The 15640-nt window shown below is 50.1% G+C and overlaps 2 protein-coding genes across 4 annotated transcripts in view; one reads left to right on the top strand and one right to left on the bottom strand.

Moving 5' to 3' along the window:
- Nucleotides 1–15640, top strand: part of CLSTN3 (calsyntenin 3) — a 34362-nt gene that overhangs the window by 370 nt on the left and 18352 nt on the right. The window contains exons 2-9 of one of the 3 annotated variants that reach the window (XM_077871206.1): nucleotides 6033–6109; nucleotides 9327–9449; nucleotides 9883–10078; nucleotides 11927–12135; nucleotides 12407–12556; nucleotides 12782–12967; nucleotides 13402–13683; nucleotides 14472–14584. In XM_077871206.1, coding sequence (XP_077727332.1) covers nucleotides 6033–6109; nucleotides 9327–9449; nucleotides 9883–10078; nucleotides 11927–12135; nucleotides 12407–12556; nucleotides 12782–12967; nucleotides 13402–13683; nucleotides 14472–14584 — 1336 coding nt within the window. Of the gene's footprint in view, nucleotides 1–6032; nucleotides 6110–6546; nucleotides 6923–9326; nucleotides 9450–9882; nucleotides 10079–11926; nucleotides 12136–12406; nucleotides 12557–12781; nucleotides 12968–13401; nucleotides 13684–14471; nucleotides 14585–15640 lie in introns of those variants that run through there. The other 2 variants (XM_077871207.1, XM_077871208.1) reach the window with 2 other exon arrangements.
- On the bottom strand, nucleotides 1142–4953 carry RBP5 (retinol binding protein 5). The gene is made up of 4 exons (XM_077871216.1): nucleotides 4691–4953; nucleotides 4228–4406; nucleotides 1918–2019; nucleotides 1142–1482 (listed from the first exon to the last, which is right to left on the bottom strand). Exons 1-4 carry the CDS (start codon nucleotides 4761–4763, stop codon nucleotides 1429–1431), a joined length of 408 nt encoding a protein of 135 aa, XP_077727342.1. The 5' UTR covers nucleotides 4764–4953; the 3' UTR covers nucleotides 1142–1428.

The raw sequence follows: 15640 nt of genomic DNA, 5'->3' as shown, positions 1-15640 counted from the left end.
GACTATACATGGAGCATTTTCCTTTGGCTTCACTGTACCTTGGAAAGGGACAAGACAGGCTCCATCAGTCCCTAGAGCTTCTGCTGGATGGCTTTGCCCAGAGAAGGGCTCTCTACTCCCCACTCTACTGGGGACATCTGCAGAGAAACTGGCAGGGTTCCACTCTGAGTTTTTTTCTTTTTCTTTCCCAGATTATTTCAGGATGTCTAGTAAGATTAGCATTTCAAAACTAGTGACTGTCTTGAATGTGTAGGGGTTTAGCCATTGCAGGAAGAGGGAGCAGGGGTGATCATCCAGTGAGCACAGGCAAGGGACTTTCCAACAAGCCCTGCCTCCCACACTGTCAGACTTTTTCTCCATCCCACACTGAGCCCTCCTCGCCCAGACTCTTGCTCCAAAGGACTTTTATTCTGAAAGGACAAGGCCCCTGGAGGTGGGGAGGTGTCCAGAGGCTGGAGCTGGCCCTGATCCTGAACAGGCCCCACCCTTTGGGCTCTTTTCCAGGGTATTCTGGAGCCCTAAGGGAGGGGCCTTGCTGTTCTCACTCCTCCCTCTTATCCTCTGTCCCAACCTTTCTGGCCTTCAAGCAGAGGATCCCGATAGCCAGGCATATCTGTCTTCTTCCTACTGTTGCCTTCATACCCCCATGTCCCTCATCTTTCTAGCCCTGGACCTTGTATTTTTCTTTGTCTGTTTGCCTTGTCTGTTTCCCCTTTCAATCTTTTCTAGCCTTCTTGCTGCCTCTCCTTTCCAAAGGAGGCATGGAGGCCAGGTCACTATTCCAAAGCTTCGTAGCTTCCCCCAGCACTAGACAAAGGTCTTACCCTGTCCCATCCCACTTACCCATAATGTAGCATGGAAATATAAGACGTCATTCAGACATTGGTACATGTGGTCTGTTGAACTCTGTGTGGATGAGGCCTGCCTTGAGCTGGTTCTATTGAGCACATGTGGCTTTCTTGAGAATAAGGACAGGAAACAGACAAAATCTACCAGGGGTTCCTATTTAAATTCTTGAACCCCAGTCGGTTTTCCAAAAGTTCCACCAAGACAGAATTCTCACTTGGCCCCAAATGCTCTAAGATCAGTTCTTTCTTAGATGGAAAATAAAAGACCAAATGAATTAAGGAGTCGAGATCCATTGTTCTCAAGGGGTCTTTCCCCTTTACCTGTTTCTTTCATCTAGGAGGCCAGACCAGGAATTGGATACAAAGCAGCTATTAGACAGTGGAGTATGAGAAAAAAAGGACTTTGGCCTGGGAACTAAAGTTATAGATTAGCATGGGGAGAGGTGAGGAGGGACCGGGAGGAAGAGTAAGTGGCTGGAGAAAGGGACTGTTGACCTGAGACAATCTGGGCTGGAAGGAGTACAAGCAAGAGGAGTCTGGGGACTGGTGCAGTCTGGAGGGGCCATCAGCTCCTCTCTGGCTATTTGACTTTCCTGAAGACTTGCTCGCACACGGCATCCCTTGCAGTCAGTTCCTGGAGACAGAGTAGGAATAATGAGGAGAGAGAAAGAAGGTTCTTGCCAGTCACAGTTCCTTTCTTGAGGTCCTTGAGCTCCGTTTTATCCTTCAGGATACAACAACTAGAGCATTTGATGTATGGAGAATTGTTTCATTATCCTACAACTTCAACTTTTTACCCCAGAGGGAGGAAGGGAGCTGGGTCACAGAATGTGAAATGGCTAAGCCTCTATCTCTCCAGTCATGATTTATGGACATTCATCTGACTGGTAGCTAAGGCCCATATGCTCCCCTCTATTTCTTTCTCTCTCTACTCTTCCCAGAACTTTTGTTTTCCTTTCTTGGTTGCCTTCCTTGGAGGTAGGCAGGAGTGGAGTAGGAGGCTGATTTGATTTGGGCAAGGGGATGAGTCCTAGCTGGAAGCCCCTCTCCCAACCTTCACCAAGCTTACCAGATACAATTTCTCTCCCTCCAGCCAGTGTCTCCAGCCTCGGTTAGGGACCTCCCCTTTCTGCACACATACCAGCTGCTCCTCCTCCCAGGTTACTATGGTCTATAGGGAAAGCAGGAATAAGGGAAGATTTGGGGGCAGAACACCCAAATGTATCCAACTCACTCTGGCTGAGCTGTCCCACTTCACACCACAGCTGATACTATCCTTCATTCTGAGTGAGAGGACTGCTCTGATTCTATAGGACTCCCCTCCTCAACTCCCAAAGGCCACTGAGGGAAGGCTCATAGTTTGTCTACAGTGACTACTAGGGCAGACCAAGGATGGAACAGGATAACCAGGGGTAAAATTTGAGGGTGGGTGGATGTGAAGAACACAAACTTTGTCCTTTGGATACTTCCAGTTGGACTGGAGGGTCATTTGGGAAAGAAGAGGACTGGTTGGAAGTCCTATCAGGAAATATCTCCTCTTTCTGAGTTTTAAGGACAGCTGAAGTGTCCCTGAGACAACCTCCTGAGTCCCCTGGGCATTGCAATCAACATTTATTAAACCCTTCCATAAAATAGGCCGTGCTAACCAAGGAGTTCAGCATCATGATCAGATAGAGCAGGAAACGGGTATCTATGATGCCAGGCAAGTGTTGGGAATGAGAATAGGGAGATCTCAGTCTTTAAGAAAGTGAGGAGCTAGTTAGATTGGAGATACTGGGAAATTTCTTGCAAGGAATGGAGCAGCATAAAGGTAAGAAAGAAGGCCAGGGGTGCCTGGGTGGCTCAGTCAATTGGGTGTTTGACTCTTGATTTCAACTAGGGTAGTGGTCTCAGGGTAGTGGAATTGAGCCCTCCATTGGGCTCTCCACTCAGTGGGAAGTCTGCTTGAGGATTCTTTTCTCTCCTTCTCCATTGGTGCCTCCCTCCTGGGGGGGGGGGGGGCGGAATAGATAGATATTTGAAAAAGAAAAAAAAAAAAAAAAAAGAAAGAAGGCCAAACAGTTGTAAGGGGCTCTAAACTAGAGCATTTGTGGGAAAGACCATTGTATGCTACGGATCTCATCTAGAATATAATGGATTGTTACTGAAAGGGTTTCATTCATGGTCACTTTTACATTTTAGATAAATCTTTGTGGCTACAGTATGCAGAGTGGGTTAGAGAAGGATTAAGATTGGGGGCTGGTTTCGGGCATGAGGTCAGAAATGAGGACTTGAATGAAGGTGGCACTAGTGAGAAAGGCTAAGAAGAATCAGAGATGTTCAGTGGAAATATAATGGGCCACAAACACAAGCCACATTAGAAAAGGAAAAAGAAACAAGTGGAATTAATTTTAATATTATATCTTATTTAACCTAGAATATTCAAAATAGTATAATTTCAGCATGTGATTAAAATAAAAATTACTGAGATGTTTTACATTCTTTGGTATTTTCTCAAAAGCCATGTATTTTATACTTATACCTCAGTTTGGAATTGTTACATTTCATGTGTTCAAAGGCCAGTAGCAACTATATTGGACAGTGAAGAAACGTTACGAAGACTTCTTGACCAATTAGATGTGGTGCACGTGTATGTATGTGTGTGTGTGTGTTGGGGCGCAGGGGTAAGGAGACAGAAGATATTGCTGTGACTCCCAGGTGTCTGGTCTGGCTGGCTATTGTCATTAATGAAGACAGTAAATATAAGAGCAGGAATAGGTTTGGGTAGGAAGGTAATGAATTTGGCTTTGAACTTCAGGCATACAGATGGAAACATTGTGCATGCAGATGAAAACTTTACCCGGGAGCTCAGGAGGCAGCTCTGGCTGGAGAATCTATGTCCAGGACAGTGTATGGATGGTAGCAGAAAGCATGCGTATAGATAATTTAGACTTTGTCTGTGTACAGACAAGAGAGAGAAAGTCAAGGACAAAATAGTAGGGGGAATCCCAGTTAAAGGGATTAATAGGGGAACTAGAGTCTGCAATGGAGAACAAAAGAAAAGCGTAAGAAGCAGAAAGAAATAGAGGAGAGTGGACTCATAGAGGCTAAGGGAAAAGAGACTGCAGTGATCAACACGGTCACAGTCTAGAGGGTGAACAAATATTTCTCCTTTGGACTGAGGGTGACCTGTCCTTTGTGTTCTTTTGGCTGGCGATAAGAGGGGGCAGGAAAGAGCGGGTTGGGGGAGCACCTGGGAATTGTTACCCAGGGGACTCTGCAGCCTGCTGTAGTGATCACTTTTCTCTAGTTGGGAAAGGTCACTTCGTTTCACCCCAGATTGTTAGGAGGCATCTACATGCTCCCCCATGTGCTGTCCCCCAAGCCTGAGGAAAAGTACCTGGCATTTTCGTCCATCCACGATCCTTAGATCTTCCTCAAACTCAACTCCCACCTCGAATTCCAGAATGTAGTTGCGGAAAGTGCTGAGGGTCTTCACTATCATGTGGTTGCCCTGATGGTCAATCTCCTTGTCTGGCTTGAGCAGCAGCACTATCTTCCGCAGAGCCATGTTGATGTCTGTGGGGGCTATCTCTTAGCGGGGCTCCTACAAGCCAGCCAGGGGCATCCCCATCTACAGCGGCACCTTAGGGCTGTGGGCTACCCCTTAGCTGGGTCTGAGACCATAGATTGACTCTCTCCCACCAATGCCCTGGCTAGAAATGGATCCCAAGTCAGGGGTCACCACTTGAGCATTTCCACAGCATCCAACCCCAGTACTCCCTCTACTCAATGGGACAGAGAGACAGGGAGGGAAAGGGAAAAAGGGGAGTGAAAGGGGTCTGGGAGGGTGAGGCCATTACTTAGGGCTTGCAGGTAGTCCTCCATGTTCTTCTGTGAGACAAAGCAGTAGTAGCCGGTGAGGTTGGGAGGCATTGTCTGGGCTGGCCAAGATGGAGCTTGAGATTTCAGGAGAATATAGCAGGCAGGGTACGCAGGGAGTGGGTGTTGTCTGGCAGGTGAGGCTGAGAGACTCCAGGCTGGCCTACACACACACACACACACACACACACACACACACACACACAGACTGTGTAGAGGTCTATGCTTACCAGGGTTTTTAAAGGGCTGGGCCCTGTTGCAATAAGAGTTCCTACCAGACTTCCTCCCTCCTCGCATAATGAGTTTGGGGCTGGTGCCTGCAGCCTGAGAGAGGGGTAGGAACTTGGCAGCTTGGTGCCTGACCTCACCCTTTCTTGAGGAAGGAACCTGGATCAGGATCTGGAGTTGTCAATCATCTAAGACTTGAGCCTTTCTGAAGGTGAGTTTTGGCTTCCAGCCCATTTCCAGCAGGCTTGGGAAATGTCCCAGAGCTCTGAGGGGGGGCAGTCTCACCCGGGAGAGGTCTAGTCTTGCTGTGTTGGAGTGGGGGGGGGGGGCTTCCAGCCTCATGCAGGGATGGGTTCTAACAATATCCTGAGATCCTGGGACTGAGTCAGGGATCCAGGAAGGTATGAGGGGTGTGTGGGGAAAGATGGGGACCAGTCAGCTGGCCAGGAGCCACAGTGAAGAAAATGCTCTAGTGCTGCCTCCCACAACTCTCTCAGACAGCTTCTCGGAATTGGGGCCCCTGACTCTGGCATTCCAAACTGTTTGTCCTGTGGTGCCATTAGGAAGGAAAAGAGAAATTGCTCTTCCCAAGCACAGAGGGGATTGTCAGTGCAATGAGCTGTTGTCAAAATGTGTTGCGTTCAAAGTCCTGAGCAGAAAGTGAGGGAGGAGTTTGGTTAGTTATTCTGGAAAATTTTGGCTTGGAACCTAGGGGTTTCCCTCTGCCTCTGAAGTCACTGATGGTTTATCACCTCCAATTCCCAGTCTTTGGACAGCTCACACTTACCATGTATGTTACCATGGTGGGGGCTGCCTAAATTATTGTGTACCTCACCTCCACCCTCCACCCCCTTTTCTCTCTCTTTCTCTTGCTCTTTCAAACCTACCAACTTCCCTGGCTTCAGAATCAACTGGGTTGGTTCATCATGGGGTAAGGTGAGAAATTCGGAAGGGGGAGGCACGGAGCTTAGGTGGTGGACAAAAGCCCAACTAGTAGTGTATCTTCTCGACAGGTGTGTGTGTGTGTGTGTGTGTGTGTGTGTGTGTATGCGTGCCCCAGCGCGCGCGCGCACAAATCTTTCACTCTTTCTCCAGTCCCAGAACGCTTTCCACCTCCCTGCTGACCATCCATGGTTTCCTCAGACACCCGGGGCTGAGAACTGAAAAGCTAGGTAGGATCTCTTGGTTTCAGGCTGTGGGTTTTGCTTCAAGGCTCCCAGGAGGCACGCAGCAGGGACTTGCTGATGGAATGGGCTGTGGAAAGAGGTTAATGCAGAGTTGGGGGGGGGGGGGCGGTGACGTGATACTCTCCTCTTCGCCTCCCTCAGGTCTCCGTTGACGTCTTCCTTTCCCACCCCCAGGCTTCTGGCTTCTCGATTCTCCCAATGTCCCTCTTATTTCCCACCCCCTCTACGGCTTTCCAGCTTCCTCCCCAGCCCCCGCAGTTCCCTTGCTCCCCCAAATTGCAGTCTAGGGAAAAAGCCCTAACACAGTCTCCCGCCCCTGCTACTCGGTCCCATTGGTTCCCTCCCCCCCTGCAGCACCTGGCCCCCCCAGCCACCCGATTGGCCAGCGGCCCCATCAGTCCGCGCCTGGCCGTGCTGACGTCATCCTGCAGTAGCGGGGATGGGGTGGGAATGAGGGAGAGAGTGAGGACGCCCGGCTCCAGAGCGAACGAGAAGCCTCTGCAAGTCCCTCACCTCAGCCGCCCAGGTTGGGGTCTGCGTAGGTCTGCTCTATGGACTAGTGTGGGCGGCAGGCCCTTTTCTGTCCCTGCCTTGCGGCCCGCTATCTTCCGTCCCCTCCTTGGAGAGCCCCCCGCATCCCTCCCCCAAGGGTGGAATCAGCCGGCTGGAGGCTCCTGGGGGAGAGCGATCGCCTGGCCCTGCCCTGCCCTCCCCTGCCCACACCACACCGCACCATGATCCTCCTGCTGTTACCCCTCTTGCTGGCCTCCCTGTTCCCCTCCAGCTCCTCTAACAAAGGTAAGTGAGATGGAGATAGGGGGGCCCTGAGAGAGGGGTATCCAGCAGCCCGTGTAAGGGTAGGGGTGGGCAGGGGTCGTGGAAGCTTTCTGGCAAATGACAGGTGTGGGTTCTTCTGACCATCCCCTTCCTATACGTTTTCTGAGATCTGCCCCCTTCTCTCCTTCACATCCCCTTCCCCACATCGTCCTCTCTGGTCCGTTTCTGCCCATGTGCTTCTCTGGCTCCCATTTGGTCCTCATTTTCCTCCAGGGGTCTCTGTGTCTCCGGCCTCCAGTTTCTGCCTGCGGGAGATATCTCAGGTCTCAGAAGGACTTGCCCCTGAAGGGTGATACACATCTCTGGATAGTTCTCTGCGCTCACTGGGGTGTGCCCGCACTGAGAGTGTGTGGCAGATCCATCTGGTTCATCCCCATCCCATCCTGGGGAGAAACAGTTCCTTGCAGCTCAGCAATTCGGAGCACGTATGTTTTGGCGTGCTCCTCTGCATCTGTACCCTGCATACAGCTGGGCTGAGGGTTATCAGAGCTGCCCTCTCTGGCAGACAGCAGAGAAATTCAGCTGGGTGAGGCCAACGGAGGGACCCGGGTGGAGGGGGGGGGGAGGGATAGTGGGGAGGGGGAGGACAGGGCTCAGGTAGGTGGAGAAAGGCAGGTAAGGGCAGAAGTGGGTGTGTGTGTGTCGGGGGGGGGGGGGGGATGCTAAATGAGTGGTGAGAGGGAAAGCTGAGAAGGAGTAGGGAGATGAGGCATGGGAGGGGGACAAGAAGGAGATGGGAGAGGGTAAAGGTGGAGGCAAAAAAGAGAGGATGGATGGGAGATTTAAGAACAGGTGAGGAGAGGGGGAAGAGAAAGCCAAGGAAGGAAGGACAGGGAGCCAGGAGTGAGTGAAGGAAATGAGCACGAAGAGTCTGTGGACAAGAGGAGAGGAACTGGGAGACTTGGGGGTGAGCTGTAGAGAGGGTGTCCAGCACCGGCCTGCTGCACCGCAGCCCCTTCATCTGCAGGCTGTAGTCCCTCACCTCAATCTCTGACCTCAGCCCAGCTTCTTAGCCTCCCACCACTTCCTGTGTTACTTTCTGAGCACCATCTTGTGGCTTTCTCCTCTGCCATTAGAGAAGGGGGTTCTGGTGATCATCTTCGAGAAAGGGGCAGGCATTCTGGTACCAGAAGGCTTTTTTTTGTAGTGTGATTGGAGGGAAGACTGGAAATGAGGAGTTTTTGTTCATCATCACACACTGGGCAGGTTTCCTTTTGGTGACTCAGTTTCCCATTGATGATACGTCTTCCTCCACCCATGTTCCACTGATAGGCCATCATGAATGGGCCCTGGGAGCCCAGTGGTTGGCATGATGGGCTTAGACAGAGCAAGCAGTGCAGTTGGGATGGGGGATGATGTAGAGGGGAAGGGAACACACTGTGCTGTCCCCAGAGCCCTTCACCAGCTAGTGGGAGATCAGTCCTGGGAGGAGACACAATTGAGTGAGCTGAGTTTGGCAGGAGATAGGGAAATCTAGAGGCTGAGTGAGTCCCGCATCCTTCCTGGTTGGCTGGTGGTTGAAGGGAAGAGGGGTGGGATAGGCAAGAAGTAGGACTAAGTCATGAGTCTGTGTAAAAAGTGGGGTTCAGGGAGTGTGGGGCTTGGTGGCCTTGTGGGGGACACAGAGATGTACTGGCTATGAGAGCTCTCTTGGGTATAGGGATGAGGAGCAGGGAGGGGATTTGTCATGTTTCTAGGCCAGTTCAATAATCCCTTAGGATGTCGGCTGTGCTGGGTCTAGTCATTTGGCATTGGTTCCTCTGCTCCATCCCTGCCCCTCCCTGTCCCCCTCCTTCTGTCCTATATTTTCTTTTCTCTTTGGTTGAATGGACTTAGGTTGGGGCTTGCCTGGGAGAAATGCAGAGTGGAGGGATCAGGACTGAGATGGGGTAATGGTGGCAGTGGAGTGGATAAACACTCAGGATCTCAGGAAACATCTAGATCTTCTTGTTCTCATCTCAACTCTGCTCTTAATCTATCCCTTCCCTTTCCCAGGGCCTTCTAAATGGCCTACCACTGCTTTCTGAATCTCCAGTCTCCACTTTCTAGCACTTGAAATTCCCAAAGAAAATTCCTCACCCTCTGACCACAGGTTTCCCCGTGGAGATAGTGGTTGCCCCTCTACCCCCAGAGTAGGCTGTTGCCATGGAAACTGCCTATCCTATGGTAGGAGAAGCCTGTAACCTTTCTCAGATCCTCTGACTCCTTTAATGCTGATTTCTTGTCCTCAGCCCTTCCTCCTGCAGGTGCTTCTGTAGCGGGTGGAAAGGGTGATAATGCTGGAATATAAGTGTGTCTGGGATGTACGGGAGTGGAGGGCCAGCTCACAGGTGCTTCCTCTCTTCTCCCTGGGCGGGGGTGACAGCCAACAAGCACAAGCCATGGATCGAGGCGGAATACCAAGGCATCGTCATGGAGAATGACAACACGGTCCTGCTGAACCCACCACTCTTTGCCTTGGACAAGGATGCCCCCTTGCGCTATGCAGGTGATTGGGGCTGGGGGATGGCAAGGTGGGTAGGACAGAGAAAAAGTGGTTGGGAAGGCAGAGGGCAAGGGAGGAGCGAGGAAGTCCTGGGAGGGAGAGCAGTGGAAGTGGGGAAGAGGCTTCGGCAAAGTGGTAGAGGTAGATTTAATGATGGTGGCTGAGCAGAAGGAGCCAGAGAGAAAGATGTGGGCAGGCAGGGGTTAACCACATCAAGATTTTGTCACATCTCAGACCCAGTAGCTCTGAGAGGTTGCAGCTCTGGGAAGCTGGTGTTAGAGCTGTATGTCTGATAATTAACACTTTCCCACATTCAAGGAGGGGGTTTGGGAGGAGAGATGAAGCAGAACCCAAGGCGGGGAGGCTGAGGCTGGGAAGAAGATGCTGGAAGTGGCCAAGGAGAAGGAGCCTCATTCTTCCTTCCCCCTTGGACCAGGTGAGATCTGTGGCTTCCGGCTCCATGGGTCTGGGGTACCTTTTGAGGCCGTGATTCTGGACAAAGCAACTGGAGAAGGGCTGATCCGGGCCAAGGAGCCAGTGGACTGTGAAGCCCAGAAGGAGCACACCTTCACCATCCAGGCCTATGACTGTGGCGAGGGCCCCGACGGGGCCAACACCAAGAAGTCCCACAAGTGAGGAAGCCCTTGCCTCTTGCTCCCTGCTGCTGGGTCCTCCTCCTCCCTCCTCCCAAGTCCCTCATCTTCCTCTGTCCATGCTGGCATTGGATATCCACCCCTCCCCCTCTGTTCATCGTGTCCTCCAGGAGCCTTCATTCAAGGTGATAGAAACATGTAGTCAAATTTATGGGCTCTAACCCTGGTTCTGCCTCTTATGACCTTGGGCAACTTATTTAGCCTTTCTTTTCTTTCTTTCTTTTTTTTTAAGATTTATTTATTTACTTATTTATGATAGACATAGAGAAAGAGAGAGAGAGGCAGAGACACAGGAGGAAGGAGAAGCAGGCTCCATGCCGGAAGCCTGATGTGGGACTCGATCCCAGGACTCCAGGATCACGTCCTGGGCCAAAGGCAGGTGCTAAACCGCTGAGCCACACAAGGATCCCCTTATTTAGCCTTTCTGGGTTCACTTTTACTTCTCTGCAAAATGGAGAAAATGATGATCCCTATTTTTCTAGGTTGCTGTGAAAAAGGGTAAAGGAGATGGTTTGTGTAAAAAGCATGCACCACAGTGCCTGATACATGGGAAAGGTTCAGTACATGGGAGTTATGATGAGGAGGAGGGTAACAAGGAGGAGGATGACGAGCATCTCAGCACGCATCTGGATTCCTTCCACCTGCCCCACCAGTCCGCAGCATGCACGTACTCACACACATGATACACACATGCACAGCGCGAGGTGAGGGTCGGCTAGATGAAGAAAGCTGGGGCCTGAGAATCCTATGACTGTGTCCAGCTAACTTCTCTTCTGAGAACCAAGAAAGATTGGCATTCAGGGTTCCTGGGCCACTAAGAAGGACCAGTGATAAACGATTCCTTGTGACTTAGTTTCCCATTTGGAGATAGGACCCTGCCTCTGGAAATACATACATACATACATTTATTGAAATGTGCCTACATCTTGGTGAGGGGCAAGGCTCAGCATGAAGGGCATAGTCCCAGGGCTGCTTACCCCATGGGGCCTGAGTAGAGGGGAGCCACACCTGACATGCACATTGCACACACATGCACAGAAGGCAGCACTCTTCTTGCACTCACGTCAGATGACTTATGGCTTTTATATAAATATCACTTTCCTTCTCCTGGTTGGTTTTAAAGATTTTATTTTCTTTTAATTTTTTAAAAAAGACTTGTTTATTTATTTGAGGGGGGGAGGTGGTAGAGAGAGGCAGAGAGAAACTCAAGCAGACTCTGAGCTGAGTGGGGAGTCCAATGTGGGGCTTGATCTCATGACCCTAAGATCAGGACCTGAGCCAAACCCAAGAGTTGGATGCTCAAATGACTGTGGAGCCCAGGGTGCCCCATAAGGATTTTCATTTTTAAGTAATTTCTATACCCAATGTGGGGCTTGAGCTCATAACCATGAGACCAAGATCTGGCTGTCCACTGACTGAGCTAGCCAGGCTCTCCATTCTCTGGTTGGTTTTAATTTGGCTTTTATTCTGTGTCTTCCTTGATTATGCCATTGGATCTGACTATCATGGGGGAACAGCCAGCTGGATACAAAATTCTGTTGTGTCCCTCATCTTGGCACCCAGCCTATAGCATTTGGTACAGGAGTACTCCAAGTCAGCAGTTGGTATCCCCTGGGGTTGTTCCTTACCCCTTGTATCAGTATCCCCTTCCCTGTGGGACCTGGTCTCCTGGGGGCGGGTGGAATAAGCATGCCCATGGCCCTTAGCTCAGGACACACTGGCTCCTGTTTGCCCTGGCTCCCTGTCCGCATTCCTAGTTGTGCTTCTCTTTATGTTTTGAGGCTGGCTGATTCTTCCTTGTCCCTCCTCCTGCTCTGGTACATGCAGGGCGACTGTGCATGTGCGGGTCAACGATGTAAATGAGTTTGCCCCTGTGTTTGTGGAGCGGCTATATCGCGCTGCCGTAACTGAGGGGAAGCTGTACGACCGCATCCTGAGGGTGGAAGCCATTGATGGTGACTGTTCCCCCCAGTACAGCCAGATCTGCTACTATGAGATCCTTACACCCAACACTCCCTTCCTCATAGACAATGACGGTGAGTCTATCTCCTGCCCACTCCAGCTGCCCATCCCTTGTATACCCATATCCCTCAGAGGATCCCGGGCTGAGCTCTCCACTTGTGCCTCTCAGATCATCATTCCATAACCTCCTTCCCAATGTAGAGCCTTTTCCCCCAGATACATCCTTCCCAACTCCCTGCTACCTAATTCATCTGCTGCCCAATTGACTCATGAGTCCTCATCTTGCCTCCCTAGGCTTTCTCTAGTGCTCCTTACCCTCTTTGTTTTCCACCACACCCATCATAGGAAATATTGAAAACACGGAGAAGCTGCAGTACAGTGGTGAGAGGCTCTATAAGTTCACAGTGACAGCTTATGACTGTGGGAAGAAGCGGGCAGCAGATGATGCTGAGGTGGAGATCCAGGTGAAGCCTACCTGTAAACCCAGCTGGCAAGGTGAGGAGCTCTGCTCTGTGACCCATTTTGTGAATTGTCTTTCACCTTGATCTCTCCATAGGGCTAGGTTAGGAGCCAGGGTAGAGATATTTGGGGGCAGACTTGCAGCTGTCTACCCTGGCTGTCTACCCAAGAGTGTCAGTGGACATGACAAGAGCAGAATGGATAAGAGGGGTTGTCTTCCTCTCTTCTCTCTCCACTACCCTCTCCCTTTCTCCCATGCAGGCTGGAACAAAAGGATTGAATATGCACCAGGTGCAGGGAGCTTGGCTTTGTTCCCTGGTATCCGCCTGGAGACCTGTGATGAACCTCTCTGGAATATTCAGGCCACTATAGAGCTGCAGACCAGCCATGTGGCCAAGGGCTGCGACCGTGACAACTACTCAGAGCGGGCCCTGAGGAAACTCTGTGGTGGGTGTGCCCTCCTCTTCCAAAGACCTCTGCCTGACCCTCCTCTGCTTCTTTCCTAAGACTCTGCTTTACATCTTCTCTTGCTCACCTACAAGGTGTATATATCCATAGAGGTTGTAGCATGTGGTTAACTCTTGTGGCCCCCAAAGCAAATCAATATATCATTTGGAAAGATGCATAATGCTAGCACATGACAGTCACCAGGTACATTGTGGAACAATGGCAGAGAGAGATGAAGGGTTGGAGAATGAGTTAGTTGGAGAGCCATTCCTTGAAGAGAGGTCCACCCTCTTGTGTCTTTGAAAGGCCAGAAAAGGCCATGAGACTAGCTGTGGGAAATCTCTCTCCTTCAGTCACTCTTGCTCTGGCTGCTTTCCTTTTCCCCAACTGCTGCCTCTCAGCTTTGACACTTGTGCCTTTTGGGGCTCCCACAGGTGCTGCCACTGGGGAGGTAGATTTGCTGCCCATGCCTGGCCCCAATGCCAACTGGACAGCGGGACTCTCGGTGCACTACAGCCAGGACAGCAGCCTCATCTACTGGTTCAATGGTACCCAAGCTGTGCAGGTGCCCCTGGGTGGCACAGCTGGGCTGGGCTCTGGACCCCAGGACAGTCTCAGTGACCATTTTACTCTGTCCTTTTGGATGAAGCATGGTGTAACTCCCAACAAAGGCAAGAAGGAAGAAGAAACCATCATGTGTAACACTGTCCAGAATGGTGAGCCTTCCCCAGGGGACTGGTCTGAGAGTGAGGAAATTGGCCTCTTATCCTGCCTCTGTCACCGCCCAGTTTGTGGCTGTGGACAGGTCACTTCCTCTCTCATCATTTGTAAGATGGCAGTGCTAGGTTTGATGCTCTCTGAAATTATGTGGTTTATTGCCTACGTGACAGGTTGAGACCCTACTGCTCTCAGAGTGCAGCGCGACCACTCGCTGCCCTTCTCACCTGCAATTGCCCAATCCCCCTGCATCCTGCCATGTGACAGGCTGCCCCCCAGTCTACTCCCATTGAACCATGTCTACTGCAATGGAAAAGCCTGGATGGTGGTGTGCCCTATTTTTTCTCTCTGATCCCATCCTGTCCTTCTCTTAGAAGGGCTAGTTGACTCAATTTCCTAGTCCCCCTCTTTCCTCAACTGCAGTAGCATGTCCTTCTTGGCTCAGTCTGTCCTGACCTTTCATTTCTGCCATTTCTCCAACCTCACTTCTCTTGACTTGAAAAGGGTTGTCACTCATGGAGTTTGCATTAACCAAAGGACCAGTAGAAATGTCAATGAGAACAGGCTGGCCAGTGTTCCACTTGGCTAGTCAGAATGCTCAAGAAGCTCTCATGATCACTTGGACTGGACTCTGTGTGTCAGAGGAAGAGAAAGAGAGTAGACTCTAGGGAATACAGGAGGGAGAGCACCTGAGAGAGAAATGAGAGTCCCAAGTCCTCTCTCTTTGGTGAACCTGTTCTTGCCTCAGGCCCTATGTTTGACCTCTATCTCCATCCTCTTCCCTCAGAGGATGGCTTCTCTCACTATTCACTGACCGTCCATGGCTGTAGAATTGCCTTCCTCTACTGGCCTCTACTTGAAAGTGCCCGCCCAGTCAAGTTCCTCTGGAAGCTGGAGCAGGTAAGGCCAGTGCCAGGCTCCTGGGAGAGCTGGAAGGAAGGGACTGGTATTTTCTGGGTTGCTCTGTGCCCCTTGATGCTCCACTTTCAGTGCCTGACCTTTACCCCCAGGTTCTCTTGTTCTCCTTTTCAAGGCTGGTCTCCAACAGAAAGCACTCCAGGATTAAAAAGAAATTGGGAACACATTACTACTAACATCATACCTAACCAGCCATCTTTCACTCCTTGTTTTATTTCACCTTTTTCTTACTTAGAACTTTAACAGTACATATCCCTGACTCTCAAGCAGTTAGCATGTTTTAAGCCAGAAAGTAAGTAATTCTGAGGTATGCAGATTGGGTTTGGGTCTGGCCAGGGGAACTCACCAGCCATGAAATCTTCCTTGGTATGTTTAAATCTCAGTTTCTTGGCCTATTAAATGGGAATAATAGAAATTGTGTATATCAGGGTCATTGCGGGATTAAATGATGTGATAGACCTTATAAATCAGAAGGAATGTTGACTCTTAATACTAATCTCTGTGATTATGAAGGATAAATAAAATCAGACCGAAAAAAAAAAAAAAAGAGTAAAATCCTCTCTTGAGCTGATAGATGCAGCCTGTGCTTTGTGCTTTATTCCTTTTCTAAGCTGACCACAAGGACTGGTGGGGACTAATTTGAGTTCTCATCTCCTTTTATTTTTCTTACAAACCCCAGTAGAGTGTGGAGTAAGCAGACAGCTGAAAAAAGGCAGGAAGTGGAAGAAAGAGAAAGGGAAAGGAAGAGTCTAGAAAATCCACAAATTGGATAATTGAGGACTGTCTACAAAAGCTTTCAATTTCTGTGGCACTTTTTAAAAGACACAGTCCGCCATTTGCTGCTTCTTGATCTTTCCCCTTTGTTGCTAACATTAGCAACATTACTCTGCTTTCCTTTTATTTCCCCTTATTTATTCAATAAATATTTGTTAAATATCAAGTAAGGCTCTCCCGTTCTTAGTTCTTAGTTCTGAGGATACAATGGAATATAAGATGGTACAAAGTCTTTGGCTTCTTTGAGCTTACATTTTAGTTGGA

The sequence above is a fragment of the Canis aureus genome, chromosome 25 (assembly GCF_053574225.1).
Source record: "Canis aureus isolate CA01 chromosome 25, VMU_Caureus_v.1.0, whole genome shotgun sequence".
In the NCBI taxonomy this organism is placed as follows: Eukaryota; Metazoa; Chordata; class Mammalia; order Carnivora; family Canidae; genus Canis; species Canis aureus.
The sequence above is the reverse complement of the archived record's forward strand: the minus strand, read 5'-3'. Positions and strand labels throughout refer to the sequence as shown.

Bases quoted from the DNA above. Each gene is read 5' to 3' on its own strand.
- RBP5 (XM_077871216.1), bottom strand. From the start codon at position 4,763: ATGCCTCCCAACCTCACCGGCTACTACTGCTTTGTCTCACAGAAGAAC. The intron at 2,020-4,227 runs GTACTTTTCCTC...CTTTCCCTATAG, and splicing joins TGGATGGACGAAAATGCCAG to ACCATAGTAACCTGGGAGGA. The intron at 1,483-1,917 runs GTAAGCTTGGTG...CTCTGTCTCCAG, and splicing joins AGGGAGAGAAATTGTATCTG to GAACTGACTGCAAGGGATGC.